This window comes from Paralichthys olivaceus, chromosome 19, assembly GCF_024713975.1.
Source record: "Paralichthys olivaceus isolate ysfri-2021 chromosome 19, ASM2471397v2, whole genome shotgun sequence".
Lineage (NCBI taxonomy): Eukaryota > Metazoa > Chordata > Actinopteri > Pleuronectiformes > Paralichthyidae > Paralichthys > Paralichthys olivaceus.
Window position 1 is genome coordinate 3843486 of NC_091111.1, and position 17689 is coordinate 3861174.

Consider the following 17689-nt stretch of genomic DNA (forward strand, 5'->3'; position numbering starts at 1 on the left):
TACTGGTGTAATATATGTACATTGTGCTATCGATGTACTTGTTTATATTGAATGTCTGTGGACTTATTTCACAAGTGATTTGAGCTGTACATCTTCCAGTACCCTGCCACCGAACATGTTAGTTCACTGAAATGAGTGGCTTCCATGGCCATCAATTAGCTGCACATATACCACTGTGTCTGCGAGAGTATTTTACAACAGCCAACTGTCATTTCTCTATACTGGGTTCAGCTTCTACCTGTTTACATCAGTGTCAGACAGGTTCAGGCTTCACCAGTTTCTTTTTGGTGTGACCATGTATTTAATATTCAGATTTCAGACGCAAGAAGATCTGTGTGTGCAAACAACTGCACTGCTAAAGACAAAACACCGTGCACAGCAATGTGTGGACCAATCATCCGATATCACATATCAGCACTTAGTCCATGCCAAAGACCCCTATTATCCCTATTATTTTTTCTTTAACTTCCCGAAAACATTGACATAAAGCCTGATTGCAGCAATGAAGAGAATATGTAATTATCATTGATGCAGAAATAAAGAGCATTTTTCCCAATAAGACACTGACCTATGATGCAGATGTAAAAAGCTGCAATGATATCCGCCTCTCTGGAGAGCTTCGAAGCGAAAGGGTCACCACGCAGCAGATGATGGGAGGCGTATGAGGGCCACGTCTCGTTCTCCATCACTGCCATCGGTGGGGAGTGTCCTGTGAAATGGAGCAAAGGTCTCAAACAGTTCCTCAAAAATTGAAAACAATTCACACACTCATACAAGTCTCAAATAAACAGGACACATAATAAATCCATCTTTTCATGCAATGCGTGGAATGCAAAATTATTCATCCATTTGTGCCATATTTCATGAGCCAGTACCCAGCGACACATTTCACAAACCTGCATGCTCTACATCATAAAGTCCGCCCCCCCCCCCCCCACCAACCCAAGCCAGCAATCAGGAACAGATGTCACAGGTGTCAACAGGAGATTGCCTTACGCCACTCAATCAAGAGAAGGGACAGCGACAGCACATTTTGCAGCTTTCCTGACTGATAAGATGATGAAGTGTAAGAATATGTTCTCAGGTCAGAGTGTGACTCAGTTGTGCAGGTTCAAGAAAACAGACGAAACGCAGACTGTTTGTAGTAACCTGCTGTGACACATCAAAATGTGTTGGTCCAATCATGGGCAGAGCATGTGTTGGCACAGTGAGCTGGGTCTTTACATTAAAACTGCAGTAGACAATACAGTAAAGAGCTGCTGCCATTAACTCTGTCTCTCCACTTTGATACTAAAGGAAACACTATGTTACTTTCTCTGAGTTGCAGTGGCTGCAGCTGCAAGTGGTAATTATTCTGTTGGACTTTGAGTCTGAGCAGTTGCAAAAAAAAGCTCGGATTGCACAGTGCCACGCACTGAACTATAACAAGGCAAAACAGAAGATATTCAACTGAAGATCAATCAATGAATCAATCAAATGTTGTATAGCCCATACTCACAAATCACAATGTGTCTCATACGGCTTTAACAAGGTGTGACATCCTCCACACTTAACCCTCAACCAGAGTGAGGAAAAACTGTATCGTTACAGCACGTTAAGATACACGATAAAAGACAAACGCTGTTTTATAAGTAGTTTTAACTTATCTACAGTTTGACAATTCCATCTGTTTAAGCCGCTGATTATCAGCTTGCAATTTCAGCAGAAGATGGTATCGCTCAGCCCAGTTATATAGTGCAACAACAAATATCCAGAATGGAAATGAAAGAGTAACAATCAGTCCTATTACAAGTTGATGTAACTAAGTGATTTGAAATAGCTGCATAATGTTGCTTTAATAGTAAACTCAACTCACAAGCAAATCTGCATATAGTCAGATAGGTATGTTGGACTTTCAGCCTTGTTCAGCTAAATAAATAAAAAGATGATATCCTTTACTTACTTAATACGTTACTCTGTTGAATCACTGGATGTTACTCTCCAGACTTTTGGGAGAACATTTTTAAATTACAAATTTAAAGACCTGAAACACTGTTTTTATGAGAATAACAATTTAATCTGTAACAGAGTTCACTTTTATTTTTCAATTTATTTAAAATTATTCCTTCCTATACCACTTCTCCTCTTGAGGATCATGGGGGGAGCTGAGGCGAATCATTTGAAATGAATCATGTCAAATTATTGTTTCATTTAACTATCTTAAACAATTTATAAATGTGCTTAGATGTTTTAAAACAGATTTCTGCAGAGTACTGATGATTCTCTGAAGGTTTGATGCTAGGAGTTGCACTTCAAATTAGTCATGTGACCATGTAATATTAACTGATGCAGATCTTTAAAAAGGAGTCGTGTTGGGAATCATCCATCAGGGCAGCCTGTATTGATGTTTATGTCAGCCAGAGATTAGCTTTAGGAAAATACTGGGCCCTGATTGTTTTATTGATCAATATAGGTCACAAGCCTGAGGCCACTAATAACATATGTGGATTATTTCAATAAGGAGACCCATGAATAATGGTAAAAACAGTAAATCAAGAGTGTGAAAAGAAAACCATCACATTTTCGTTAGACCATCACATTTTCTATAAACTCTGGTGGATGCAAGTGCAGGATCGAGCTGCTTTGTTCCTTACTAATGATTCTGTGTAAGGAAGCCCCCTCCCCAGGTCAGCACTGAACAGTTAAAACAAATAACTGCAGCAGATGAGGAAGAAACACATGAAAAGCAGCTGACTGACACTTTTAAAGGTACAAATGCTTTGGATTAAAAAAACAAAGTACTGTTTAGCATATTACCCAGTACAGTATTATCTCTATATACTACATGTTATACAATGAAAAATTGCTGAAATTCCAGGTGCATTGTAGAGACAATGTTACATGATAGTAGAGGAATCAGCAGAGAGGGTGTAGTGAAGCAATGAGGGCTGTTTAAACTGCTCTCTGATGGAAAGTGTGTGGTGTAAAGAATGCGTGGGTGGGTTTGGGGCCCTCAAGCTGATTGTGCAGCTCAATTGAAGCTAATGGTTTGATTGAATTAATCAATTCTGAGGCATTTACACACACGGCTGTGGCTTTTTATTCATCATTTTAAACCATGATGGCCCGTACAGCCCACTTGTGATTGGATCTCATTTGCAATTCTCTTTGATACCAGAACTCGTTTTTTGAAGCCAGTTGTGATATTTGATTTAGAGATTCAAAGAATCAGGCAATGATGCAGCGCTTCTGCTTCTGAATACTTACACCCTGTTCACACCGAGCATTACATCTTTCCTGGGTGGTTAAAAATTAGTCAGCATGGCATACATGTCTAAACACACCCAAATGTGTTTTCAAAGTGTTCTGAGATCTGATCACAAAAACCAGATCTGGAGGTGGTCTGGGATGTGGCCACATCTGTTTGCTATGGGAATGCAACTGACATATGAAGGACCGTCTACTCAGCTGACGTCCCTAACGCACATGTCCCTATGTGGATTTCTTTTTGGCCATAATATCAACACTGATCACCACATAATGACCACATTTTCTTAAAGGTACAGTGTGTAGAATTTAATGATATCGAGTGTTGAAGTTGCATGTTGCAGCTGAACACCCCTCACCTCACCCTCTCCTTCCAAACATGAAAAAGAACCTGTGGTAGCTTCAGTTGTCATAAAAACTCAAAAGGTGTTTAGTTTACGATATAGATGAAACGAACTACTTAAACCATAATGAGAATTATTCCACATTACATTTCTGCCAATAGATCCCTTTCACCTAAATCTTACACACTGGACCTTTAGCATTGGTGTTAACACATTCAGGATGCATTGTATTCCATTTTTTGTATTGCGACCGAAATTGATACTGAGCGAAACATTTTACGGTTGAACAATCTCCTCGTGTGATTGGAATCTCCGGTGGACAAACTATAAAGTAGATATAGTATTTCCCAAACATTTCTGTGCTTTACTTAGCCCACGTGTATATTGATATTATCAGCTGTAAGATAATAGCATAACAAATATTTGCCTGGATGATTTACTGGCTCTGCCTCAGCAGCTGTGTTGCTGGACAGAAAATTATAATATACATGTGGTGAATGTCAGAGTGGTTGCGGTTATAGAGAAGTCTTGGTCATGGTTTAAAAAAAGACAAAGCTAATAATTGGTCCGTGTCCATAGAGACGCTTCCGATGAGCTGGACGCACACGAAAGCAAAGGCACTGACATCGGTGCCAAGGACCACACAATTTACACCGGAGGGTGTGTGTGACACATGCTTCAAAATGAATGAGGAGGATGCACAGGTAACAGGATAGGCTGTATGGTAGAAATATGCTCTAAAATTGAATTCCATGTATCCTCCCAAATTACAATATGCCGCCCACGGGACGCTTTGCTCTGGGTAGCACTACCTGAAGTGTGTTTTGGTCTTTGCTCAAATAACACATTGTTTGCTCTAAATCTTCTGTTTCTTTTGGACCCCCACATTACTGAAACAGCTGTTGAAACAGAATTGGCTCTGATTGGTGGCTATAGCTCCAAAGTGTTTGAAAACTAGGTGAGTGAAGCATGTTTGCACCTCTATTACTTTTGGGTCGTAAATCTGATTCTCATTCTGACTTTTTGGTTGGAACTTTTCTCAGAGTTAAAACAAATATATATTGAAAGTAAAAGTTACCTCTGTATTTTGGGTTTATTATTTTGGAGCTTGTGCACAACACATTTGTTTACCCCAAAATGTTTTTAGCTACACTGCCTTAAAATTGGGGGCTAAACAGAACAAAGAACAATGTATGTGAGTTTTTCATAAACGTTCAAAAACAATGTGTGCTTTTCTACATTGATCACAATATTGAATCTGAACTTTAAATTAGTCTTGGCCCCAACAATGAATTCAGTATCTAGGTTTGTCCCCTGAGAAATATTCAAATCAAGTGATGGAATGCACAGCTTGCATCCATGGCAACAGAGGAACTCATCAAAGTCACATCCATGTAATGAGCTATTTTTGTAAACATACCACGATTGGTCAGCCAGGTTACTGGGGGTGCTGTTCTGATTAGGACCTGCTCAACCAGCCATGCAACACATTTGTCACCACCCACTTCAATGCTCCCTGCTTAGAAACAGTTTGCTCCATCAGCCTGACAATAACAAAACCTATTCAGAGCATGAAAAAACAAAGTACAAAAAATACAAAATACACAGCTTCTACAGACTTTTATATTAGTGCCTGGTTAGCCACCATGCCATCCTCCAATGACAAACGTTACCATAGCACCTGTAAATTATAGACAGCAATACTACAGACGAATTATTTTCTAGGGGATCTAAACATATATTGCCCATATTCACAGCTTGTCCTTATTGTGAATGGAGTATTTAATCAATTGTAAATGTTAATTAATTTATTTCTACCTTCTATGATTAGTCCAGGGATGAAACTGAACCTTGACTGAAGGAGAAGTAAATCATTGTGATGATGTATTCCGAGGAGTAGCATGACTGTTGCCTGTTGAGATTCCTTTTTGTTTTATTCCACAATCATGCACACACAGCACTACATGCAGCATGGGGGGAAATTTGACCTCTGCATTTAACCCATCCTTGTGCACACAGCACACACAGAACACAATACACACAGTGTGGCAGTGAGAAGCCATGAAGGTGCCCGGGCAGCAGATGTTGGGAGTAGGGTGCCTCGCTCAGTCTTCCTGTAGTCCAGCAGATCAAGGTCCGGTCCATCCTACAGTCCAGGTATTTTTGGGCCACCCGACGGTCCTGGTATGTTTTTCAGTCCATGGACTTTAACCAGTGACCTTCAGTCTTATGTGCAAACCACTAGTCCACCGCATTTATCAGACATAATATATAAATGTATTTCACGCTCACTTTTATCAGGCGCAGACCACAGCCCTGGAATCGACTGGCACGTCAGACGCAGACAGATCCAGGGATGCACTGCCCAGCTTAGTGACCGAGACAACATTACAGTTATCTGGAGAGGAGCGGACACGTTTACCTGACTACTCTTCCCACAGCTCAGCCTCATGGTGTTTTCTCTTTCTTTCTTCGACAGTTCAGCTTCATACTCCCTTCAACGATGTAAACATCGATAACCTTGCCCAATTTGCAGGACCTTCAAACCCTACGTAATGGACATTAAGATCCACAGAGCTCTGGTTACAACATCTGACTTAACACAGTCGGGAGAAGTGTTGCGTAAGCATGCTCCTGTTTTTCTGCAACAGCAAAATGCAGTGCTCATGAAGGAGGTACAAGCAAATACTGCTTTAATCAAATAAACTCACTCTAATCAAGGTTTTATATTAAAAAGGGATAACATGACTACTTGTGTGCTAAAGAGGTCACTAATACATTGATTTTGTGACATTGTGAGAATCATAGAGTCTTATCCTGCACTCTGTAGTCCCCCCCCCCAGTCTGGCAGAGCTTTACAGTTAATATAAGTTAGAGCTAATAGAACACACTTGCTCACTTTATGTTCAAGCAAGTGTTATTATATGTTATAAATCCAGCCAACAAAGTATTTAAAAAAGCTGACAGAGTTAACAGGAGAATGTATCTTGGACTAAAACGACTTCAAATAAATGCTAATGTTGCTCTCTGTCTGCTGCGTGTCGACTTAAAAGCTGATAAGATGTCAGTGTTGTGACCAGAAATCAATTATTACAGAGTCATGTTTGTGGGCAGCTAACAAGTGAAAAGCCAATAATTAGTCTTTTAGCTCTTAATTTGGTGTTTAACTGCTAAAAATCCATCCATGTTCACCAGGTAATTACTTAATCTGTCTTTGGTGATGGTATGGTTTTAGCAGAATGAGGCTAAGAGAGCTCGATAGAGGAGAGGGGAAGTGAAGATTTGGATGAGTTCTTTATTGATTCGAACAGTGTCATCAGTGATCTGACATTCTTTGTCTAAAATTGATGGCTGTATGAATACATATAATTATGAATTATGTTTTATTCTATCTCACACGATCTATTCTTTATCCAGAAGGCCCATTAGAAAATCTCTTTCTATCACGATGGATAAGAGTTATTTAATCTAAGCTTTGAGCATAAATGACAGGACCATTATAAATGGAGGGAACTAAAATTAATGATGTAGATTTTAAAAACTTTGTTGAAGCTTCCAATTCGTTCAAAACCTACTTCAACAAAGTTTCCAACAGGATCTACTTTCTGCCTCGCCATTTAATACATATCAGCCAGTGACCTTAGGCGCCACACAATGAGTCCTCATTGTCATGGAGAAGCTTTGCAGGCTGTTGTCTGTTTAGCACAAACCTTAAGCGTATGATTTGTGATATTCGCTGCTCAGGGTGAGGTGTCAAAGCAACATTTGTAAATCACAGTACAGGAGGTTATTGTGTGACACTGAAATACAACACAATTCTTTGCCACCGGGCCCATAGCTGCTTATTGGTTATTAGTCATGGTTATGTCAGTGTGTTCCCCCTGTATAACTGAGCATTGCATAACAGCTTATGTATGGCATTTCTTTCCTGTCTTAACTCAAGAGCATGGTCTTTAATTTTGAGAGCATCATTCATTTCACGCTCAGTTATTGATATGCTTTCCCCCAAACCCTGCCCTCTATCTCACATTGCCCCTGTTATGCCCCTGGGCTCATTTCCTCTGCTCCTGCTCAAAAGTGTTGGTGCTCACTCAGATACGATTGCTGCCTAAATGTTCTAAGCTCTAGTGTGAGTCATCTGTGTGCTCACAGACTTCTGCTCCAGCTCTTGGAATTTTTTGAAAAGACCCTGTCGACAGTTACATCCTTAATTGTCCTTGATCATCCAAGCCAAGGCATATACAAGGTTTTTACTTGTATATCTATCTATATATAGATATAGATATAAGTGTTTTGCAATATTTCAATGTTTTTCCCTTGCTTCCAGGCCAAAATTGTTGAGAATAAAAATTACCTGCAAATGGATGGGCTTCATTTATCCATTACAACAGCAGGTCTTGAAAAATATATATAATGCAATGATTGCTGCAGGGAGAGCGCTGTTAGTGCCAGTAGGTAATTATCCATCTGTCTCTCTTTTTTCAGGAAAGGCCGTGAAAGGAACAATTTCTTTTTGATACAACACTACATTACAGAGCATCAAAAAGAAGGAGTTCTTCGCTCCACAGGCGTCAAAAATGTTGTGTTTACAATAAAAGCTATTTCTACTGACTGTGGACCAATTGTTACCAGCTACTGATTTCCACTCCGCAATCCTTGTTATGTCTTCCTCACCAGCATTCTGAGGGACAATGCCATCAACCTTCAAGTTATCCTTCTCAGGGACTCAGCCTATGTGGCTGTCAGTGTCATGATGTGCCTCCAGTCAGAGTCAGACTCCTGATTGATATCCAGAGATCTTCTATGTTGTCCTCCTGATTGTCTCTGAGGAGGTCTTGCCTTCATCCCTGCTGTTGCAAACGCCCTCCAAAATGGTTCTGCCTGCCTTTGCCCCATCCATCGTCCCGTGCAGAAAGGTTAGGTTTAAGTCTCCTTCTCTGAGATCTCCTGCTCTGTCTCTGCCCTGCCCTCAGGTCATCTATCAAAGGTCTTCTTCTCCAGCCCTGTTCTGACCCCTGGCCACTTGCCCGAGTTCTTCATCTCACCCCCTGCCCAGTCCTCTTTTTGTCCCTCTGTGATCCTCTGATCATTTCCTCTGCTCCCTGTCAACCGGGGACATTTGCATTTAGATGCACTTTGTTTTCACCAGCAGAAATAGCTTCTCAACTCTTTACAATGACCTGGTTGTCCTCTTAGTGGTCATACAATGTGATCTATGTCACAAGTATCAAGGAACACAATGTACTCATGCAAAACCTAATAAATATTTGTGACTTTCTGAAGCAAACACAATAGACATTCACAGTACTGGTATAAAAAGTGAATCATTGGATTTAACTAAACTTTTTCATCTGCAGGAACCCCAAACAAGTACTTCAGGTAGCTTGTGATCAGACATGCACAACTTCCAGTGGGAACTGTGGACCATTCTACAGTGCTGCTTCTGCTCAAACATATTTCCAGCATGTCTGGAATGAACAGCTCTCTTGAAGTCATTCCACAAAGGGATGAAATTGAATTTATTTTAATATGTGGTGCCCTTTTTTTATCCCATATATATTATCACATGTTCCAAACCATTGCTTCAAAAAAACACAAAGAGAGCTGTAAGTGAAAATCCTGATTGGTTCAGCAAGAGTAACAAAGGGAATGGACTCGACAGACAGATAATTATTCAGATATACTGTATCTATGTGGAAATGAGATCAATTATCATGGTTGATAACATCTCAATGTGGTGTGGGGTAATTCTTGACCTGAAATGGTGGCTTGGACCAGACGCAGGGCCAACGTCTAACAGTTAGGAGCAGGAATGCATGCATTCACACACACACACACACACACACACACACACACACACACACACACACACACACACACACACACACACACACATACACAGAGAGAGAGAGAAGGAGAGAGCACTGCCTACAACACTCCATCAAACATCTAAAGCAGAGCTGTGTTTCTGGTTCCTGCATACACAGACAGGTCCAAGAATACAAAGTGTTCATACATCAAAAAGAATACTACATATACATGATATATTTAGTGTTATATGTTGGGAATGTCTGGATTGTCTGTGGAGAACTGCAACGAACGAAGCAGCACTTAAATCAGGGCAAATAGATGAATAATCATAGTTAAACAGAAATGAACAGAAATAAGCAGACAAAGGAAGAGATATGAATATATAACATCTAGGAGCTCCCTCCGTTGTCGTTTTGTTTGTCTTTCACTTCGTAGTAAAAGATGATTCTATAACTGCACACGAAGAAATCTTTCATCCGTGTTACACAAATCTGCAACACCAGAGTTAAAGCTTAAGGATTAAAATGCATATTTGATCTCTCCTCACACTCTCTGTTTGATTATTGTGGCGAGACAGCAAACGTGATTGAGAAAAATGCTGATAAAAAAAAACAGTGATAAGATGTGGTGATAAAAAAAAACAAGAAAGGTGAAGCTAATGGACAGATTCTGCGAGAAGTGTGATTAAAATCAACAGAAGAGTCTCATGACACCTCAGCTCGAGGCTTATTTGTGTGAGAAAAAAGGAAAATAGGGTAACTAGTAACAAATAATGACGTGGTTTTATATGTCGATAAAGTAGAGTAGAGTAGTAGAGATATAATTATCTTCTCTACACCCATTTTTACCAGCGTCTGTAAAGTATTTATACTCAACTGTATGTAACTCTTGCCAAAGCTTTTGGGGGTCTTGGGCAAAGTTTTACCAAATTCATAACTTTTTAACTTTAGCTTATATCTGTCTGTACGGTGGAATGTGATGGAATGTTTATATCAAGACATTAAACACAGTTGAAGACAATCTGCTACAGTGCTGTTTCCCCGATCTCAACAGTCCTGGTTCACAATGCTACTGCTGTCCCAGGGCCGTAGCTAAATGTGAGGATATTGAGGTTATACTGTTGATATATTTTTTTAAGAACTGGATCCTTTTATCTGGAAGAGGTTTATATGCAATTAAATGTGTATGTAATGTTATAGCACTTTTTAGTTTGGCTTTTTGAAGCAAAATGTACTTACTTGGTTCTTATTGTTCTGGGTTTGTTCCCTCATGGTTGATGCACTTATTGTAAGTTGCTTTGGATAAAAGCGTCAGCTAAATGAAATGTAATGTAAACTTAATATTTCTGTAATGGGATGAATTTTCTCAGTCAGAGGTAAGAGTGGCAGTGTGGAGAGGGCTTTAAAACCAATCAAATGGTTTAGATCTTCAGCTCAGTGATTACAATTTAATGACAATAATATTTAACAGTTAAATGAATTTATAAAATGAAGTATCCAAACATTGTAGGACCTTTTACAAAAGGTTTTCACAGGGTGGTTAGCCTTAAATGATCTGAGGTTATCTAACTTTGGCTTCTTCAAAGCAGATCAGTCAGTTGTTGTAAAACAGTCAGTCAGTCCATTGCTTGAAAGCCCTCCATTAGTGTTAAATGACTCCGATGATACTTTGGGACGAGAGAAACTGTGCTGTGGTTGGAATCACCGAGCAGCCTCTCACTACTGCATGAAATGTCCTTGGAATAACACAGATGGCTTGGTCAAGGGTTTTATCACTATTGGTAGCTGTAGAAATGTCTTCTTTATACCTTGACAATGTTTTCTTCAAGCTGACATGGTTGAAATCTCCAAACACAAAAGCTATAGACTCCGGGTGAGAGTTCTCAACAATCTCCATGATGAGGTCAGAGAGCTCAATCATAGCCCGGGCTTGAGGAAAGATCTATGTAGCGATCCGGATGAAAGCCAATCCCCTAGGTTCATAAAATGCATGTCTGCATCTGATGGGTCTCACGTTCAGGAGAGCATGACTGTGACAATTCTAAATGTCGGTTTTACCAGTAGAGTAGTTTATCCCGGCATTCAGCCAGGTCCTCGTCAAGCACATAGTGAAACAGTAAGGGTATTCTTTCCTTAAAGCAATTAAGAGGCCAGCTCATCCAGTTTATTGACTAAAAAAATTTAAGTTGGAGCAGTGTGCAGTTTCTACGCGGTCACTGCCTCACCAGGAGACTGACTCTTGTCCCCTGGGTGGCTGTGGCTGAGGGGTCGTCCTCCAACCAGAAGGTTGGCGGTTCAGTCTTCTCCATCTGCATGCTGAAGTGTCCTTGAGCAAGATACTGAACCCCTAAATGTCCCCTCATAGATGATGTTGAATCCACTAGCTGTAAGTTGCATTGGATAATAGCATCAGCCAAATGTAATATAATGTCCCCCTGTTCCTGGGCCTCAGTGGCAGCACGTGAAGGATCGCTGCAGCTGCAACACAGACTTTTGTAGCTTTGATTTAAAGTCCAGCATTCTCATATGAATCTGAAGAAGGTCCAAGAGGTCCTATTTTATCAAGCAGGCTTTCCACACTCAACACATGCAGAGTGTGCAACACCATGTTGCCATAGTACAGCATCATCTTGAAATTGATTATTATTAACACTGAAGTCCTTAAGAAGGAATTAGACTGATGAAACTCCATTGAGAAATTAAGCATTTAAATTATTATCATGAGCAACCGTATTAGCTCTGCAACCGCCAGCTTTGACCCCCAGTCACCACAACGTGCCAAATAAAATTGACTGCCATCCATTTCTCCATTTTATTTACCGCATATGCAAATAATACTGAGGTTCAATATGTACATACGCTCTTCACTCTGATAAAATAATCAGTGTTCACATTCCACAGCGTTAAGCAATCATTTTAGAGTTTTCGTTTTCCATATATATTGCTGCCGTGGAATCAACATATCTCTACTCACAAACATTTTCCTCATTCTCTATTTATAATTCCTTGACAATTTCTCTATGCCAGAGCAGTGAATAGCTTAATGACTGTAAACACAGGGTGCGTTCAAATAGTCCATTTTACTTAGGAACCTAAGATGAGTGAAGGGTCCCTGAAGTATTTCAGCAGCCAACATTATGAGAGCTGTTCAAATTCTGTTCAAAGATGTCATCCCATTATCCATAGCAGCAGTGATATTTAAAGCAACACAACCACGTCGTGAGGTCCAGCTCCTCTGCAGCTGGACCTCACGACCCCGGCTTCATCCCCTGATCGCTATGCAGTGCAGACTCTGGGTCCAAATCTGCAACATTGCAGCGCTCATATCCGGGATATTTTAGCTTCAATATTGGAGAGTGGAAGGAAGTGGAGCTGCATCCTCCATCTTTAAACACAGTGTGTGGTTCTGATGCATGTATTTCCCATTTGATTTTTCTTATATCCAAACTGTGATGATATGTAACATTTCATAATCCAGGGAAAGTGTGTTCAATCCAACTCCTTCAGTTTTAAGCACATTTACAAGGAAAATTAACTATTCAAACTGAAGTGACTGTGATTGTGGTGCAGTATCTGATCCCTTAAATGATTATTTGTCAGAACTTTCCAAAAACAAACCAACTTCTCCCTCACATGACTGCAGACAGTGAAAATAAAACAACCTCAACTCATGGCTTGCTTTGCTCACCAAGTTCAGCAGTGCAAGCGGCTGACACACCTCTCACACTCATTTGAAATGGACAAACCACATCTTTTTAGCTTCTTTGCATCTTTCCTAATGCAAAATTCAAGGATTCCCACTTGCTCTCCTTCTAAATAAGAAATGACAGGTCAAAATGAGACACCGTGTCGCACTCTATCTTGTCAGGAAATCCTCCTCAGGAGGTTAAATGCTGTCACAGGGAGCTCCAGAGGCATAATGGTGAATTTTAGTGCCATCACACTGTCATGGTAATTAGCTGGAGAACTGGAAAACATTATGTGTTCTTTCTGTTTTCCACTACTTCCTACTAACACTCCTCTACATTTGATGAAAATATTACACTTTTTACTTCACTACATTTATAGAACATCTGGGATTTTTCAAACAAAACATGATCATCTGCTAAATGGCCTTAGAATCAAATCCTTTTACTTTGCAATTGAGCAATTAAAAAAGTTTATTTAAGAAAATTATTTGAAATGAAATCTGGTTGAAGAAACGGTTACTTTTGCTGCACTCCATTTTTCTACTTCCCCCTCCATGATTACATTATACATCTATAAAATCAATTAGCGTTAAGGTCATTGGTACTTTAGTAAATACCATTATCAATATATATTAAAGTATGTCCGTCAGAATCAATTTCAAACCTGCAGGCTAAACAGTATATTGTCAGCCTGGGCCTTTTTAAACAGAAAAGTGCAAGTCATAAATCATCTATTGGACTGAGGAGGTGAGACGAGGACTGAGGTGTGCTAAGGTAATTCATTAACTTAATATATTATAATTTGCTTAGTAATATCTCATGAAAGAATTCAAATGTAGTCGAAATACTGTAGCAGGATTAAGGTTGTTCCAAATACCAGATTTGGGGGTTTGAAGCTTTAATGAGAATTACCAGCAAATGCTTTAAATCTACATTTTTTTCATGCACACTGCCTTTTATTGCCTGGTGTTCAACTGTAACGTCTTTTTTATTAGATTAACCTGGGATAAACTATACTGAGATAAACTATACAGGGACAAAAAGATAGTTTATATTGCCTTAAAATGTGTTTTTTTAAATGTTTTATGAGTCTGCTGCAGAAAATGGCAAATGACTTGTGTTCTAACTCACAGAGACCACAGATGCAAGTGAAACCACTGGAGGCTGTGGCTGAGGGGTAGAGCGGTCGTCCTCCAACCAGAAGGTCAGCAGTTTAATCCCCAGTCTTCCCCATCTGCCTGCTGAAGTGTCCTTGGGCAAGATGCTGAATCCCAAATTGCTCCTCATAGAACAAGAAGTGCAGCTCATAGATGCACTGTATGAATGTGTGTGTGAATGGGTGAATTGCAAACTGTAGTGTAAAGAGCTTTGAGTTGTCATCAAGACCAGAAAAGCTTTTTATAAATAGAAACCATTTACCTCCCCAAATAAATCAAAATGATTTCTGGAGGCTTGAGCTATCAATTTATAAAAGAGAGTTTAAGAGGGAGTCAGACTTGGCTTGTTGAGCGTCACTCAGGATAACATACTGTACTCCGACATTTAGTGTATACAAAACACAGCCCATAAAAGATACAAGCTCGACAGAGAAATTGGAACTGTGGTAATTTCTGCATTTTTGATTTGTCTATCAAAACCTTTTAAAAAGGTACATAATGGGTTAGACTTGAAATAATTATCAAAACAAGAGGAGGAGAAAGTGCACATTTAAAGGGAAATTGTCTTTGTTTTGATGTGAAGTTGTATTAATTAAAATGATCAGTTTTACACAAAAAGCAGTGGGACCACAAGCAGGAAAGCAAACACTGAAAAAATCAGACACACGCACGCATGCAAATATTGTTAGAATCGCACCTTATACCTGTGCAATCAGATATGAATGAATATTATTTTTCTGGAGAATATGCGAAAGCAAAGTTGCTGCAGCATTTATTCAACCCAATATACCTTGTTTTGATGGTTTGAGGGTTTTTTTTTTTTTGTCTAATATATCTTTTAGAATAAAACAGCATTAAATTCAAAAGTCATTTAAAGGAAATCACACGCAGTTGTTTGACTTGAAGTGATTTCATTTGCCAAAAAAAAAAAAAAAAAAGCAGTAAAGAAATAGATAATGAAGCCACAACATCCAGCTCCAGTTCAAGGGGATCGCTTGAAACAAATACAGGAAATAAGCGCATGAGAATAAAGTTGTGAAGCTTCACTCACCCTCTGATCAGCGGACATCAGTCATGGTGAACACAGTTTAATTCCCACAGAGAAAACAGCTCCAGGGTCAGAAGGAGACGAAACAAACGATGTGACTCGGTGGGTCAGAATATTCCAGCGGTGCCTCCGCTCCAGCTGTGCGCCGCTGTGGACGCAGTGGACTCTCCGGGCTCCGGGCCTCTCTCCTCCCTGACAGCCGCATCCAGCCTCTGGTCGCCGCTCCGGTCATCACTCCGTTATATACGAGCGATGGGCGGATCGATCCGTTTCTCCTCTGGGATCGATCCTCGCATTGAAAAGGGTCAGTATCTGAAGTCAGTCATTCGGAGTGAATGTGCGGTTCGTCACCCGCAGAGACCAACAGCAGAAAGTAACCACGCCATGAAAGTAACCACGCCGAATTAAACCCAGTTTGATTGGATCTATTTCTTCTTCCGCAGGTCGCAGCTCACATGGAAGCGTCAGTAAACAACGGTCTCAGCCCCCCTCATTCATAAATCTGTCGTTTCATTCAAATTGATTCATTGATTCTCATTGATTGAAGAAACATGGCAAATAAATAAAATGATAAGGTCAAGAAGTAACTAATGAAATAGATCACTTCACATACAATCACTGATTTGTTTCTTCATTTTTTAATTATCTTTCAAAGCTCAGGACCTTGAAATGGCTGCTTCATGGTCAAATAATCACATTTGAGGACATACTTTACAATATCTACTTATCTGCACAAATGCAGCAGCCAGTGATTTTCACTGAAACAAACAGCAGTTCTCAAACAGGCCCTGATGGTCTCTGGACAGTTTCCTGAAGGGCTTGTACGTAAGGACACAAAATGTCAAAGTCGGTTATTAGGGACGTGTTCTTGACCTTTTCGTCCCAGCCCTCCTGGGGAAATGTCCGCAAAAAAAGTGAGCCCGCGTGAGAATACAGCTGGATATTGTTTGGAGAATTCACCATGAGCGAGTTGATGATGTTTCTAACAGATGCAAAACTACATAACACAAGGATGCAAAAAGAATATAGATACCTCATGATGAAGACGATGTGCCTTACATGAAGGACAACGACATTTGAGAGCTTTCAGGGATAAGTGCTGATGCCAGTGTCAACAAAAATAGAATTTCTGCAGGCGGCTTTATGTGTCATGCCTGCCTTCTGCGCCATCCTCACTTGAACGTCTCTTTACTAGGTTCGACTCTCATATTGAAAAGGTCAATATTTGAAGTCAGTCATTTTGGGGTAAATGTGTTGTTTTATTACCGACAGGGCCACAGCAGAAAGCAACGCATTTGAGTTGAATTGAGTTGAGTTGTCTCTCTCATCATGTCACATCAATTTATGAAATATTTCTCATTTGAGTAAGCTTTTTTCTAAGCCCACGATGGTGAAATGGTTTCTGTATATTTTATTGAGATGTCTGCGTATTTTATATATATGCAGAAGAAAAGTAAAAGCAAAAGCAAAATTGGTGCCACATGGATTTTTTATTAACGGAGTCTCGCATGTTTTGACTGACATCTTTACACAGTGTTTCAAAATATAGATATTGCGTTTTCAAAGCTGCTTAAACCTGCACTGAACTCGAGACAAGAGCAGCTGCATGAGAAAAGGCAAATGTCCAAATTAGCTGCTGCAGATAACACTTTGCCCACAGGAAAATACAACAGGATACCGATGCCATGAGCGAGTGGGTGCGTTGATTATGTTTTAACACACAATGTTAAACAGCCCATAACAAATCAGGATTAAAAAATTAAGTGACACACACAAGATACAGACGATGATGTCAACTTGGGAAGACGATGAGATTCAAGAGCTTTTGGAGACACTGGTGTCAACGTGTCTGATCGGACAATCTCCTGCTCGCTTCTTCATTCGTCAAAGAATTTTCTGAAAGTCATGCCAGAATGTTTTATTTATTCTGTTGCAGGGATGTAAAGAGCTTGACACCATCTTTGCAGATATCCTCTTCTTGAATCTCAAATATGCAGACATCACACCCTACAGCATATTATTAATATTCTCATTCCAGAGGGAGCGATGCACCAGTTTACGTCACCACTTTGGCGGTAATCTCATGAGGAAGAAGGTGCCATCAGGAGTGTGACAACTTGCTCTATCGGTAATAATGCTTTGCAGTGATGTACAAGAAAAGCAGACGAAGAGAGTCTTGATGAGAAAAAGGTTGGGGAGACGTCGTCAATACAGTCTGTTCTTCAGCGAGAGCTGGAGGTGATATTTTACACCATCTCTCACACTGCAGGATGATCTGGGCGGAACATCCACACCAACCAAGGTTCCAGACAGGATTTCTCTAAGATTCTTGAGAGGATTCGATCGTAGTGGAAAGCGCCACCAACCTTTTGAAAAACCCAAGCAAGAGTCAAGT

At 40.0% G+C, this 17689-nt stretch overlaps 1 protein-coding gene across 1 annotated transcript in view; it reads right to left on the reverse strand.

Annotated features, from left to right (window-relative positions):
• The window catches only part of opn5 (opsin 5), a 43531-nt gene extending 27821 nt beyond the window's left edge, over positions 1 to 15710 (reverse strand). The window contains exons 1-2 of the mRNA XM_020091680.2: positions 15298 to 15710; positions 569 to 709 (exon numbers count right to left, since the gene is read on the reverse strand). Of these exons, the coding sequence (XP_019947239.2) occupies positions 569 to 695 (127 nt within the window). The 5' untranslated portion in view covers positions 696 to 709; positions 15298 to 15710. The remainder of the gene's footprint in view (positions 1 to 568; positions 710 to 15297) is intronic.
• Between the last annotated feature and the right edge of the window lie 1979 nt (positions 15711 to 17689).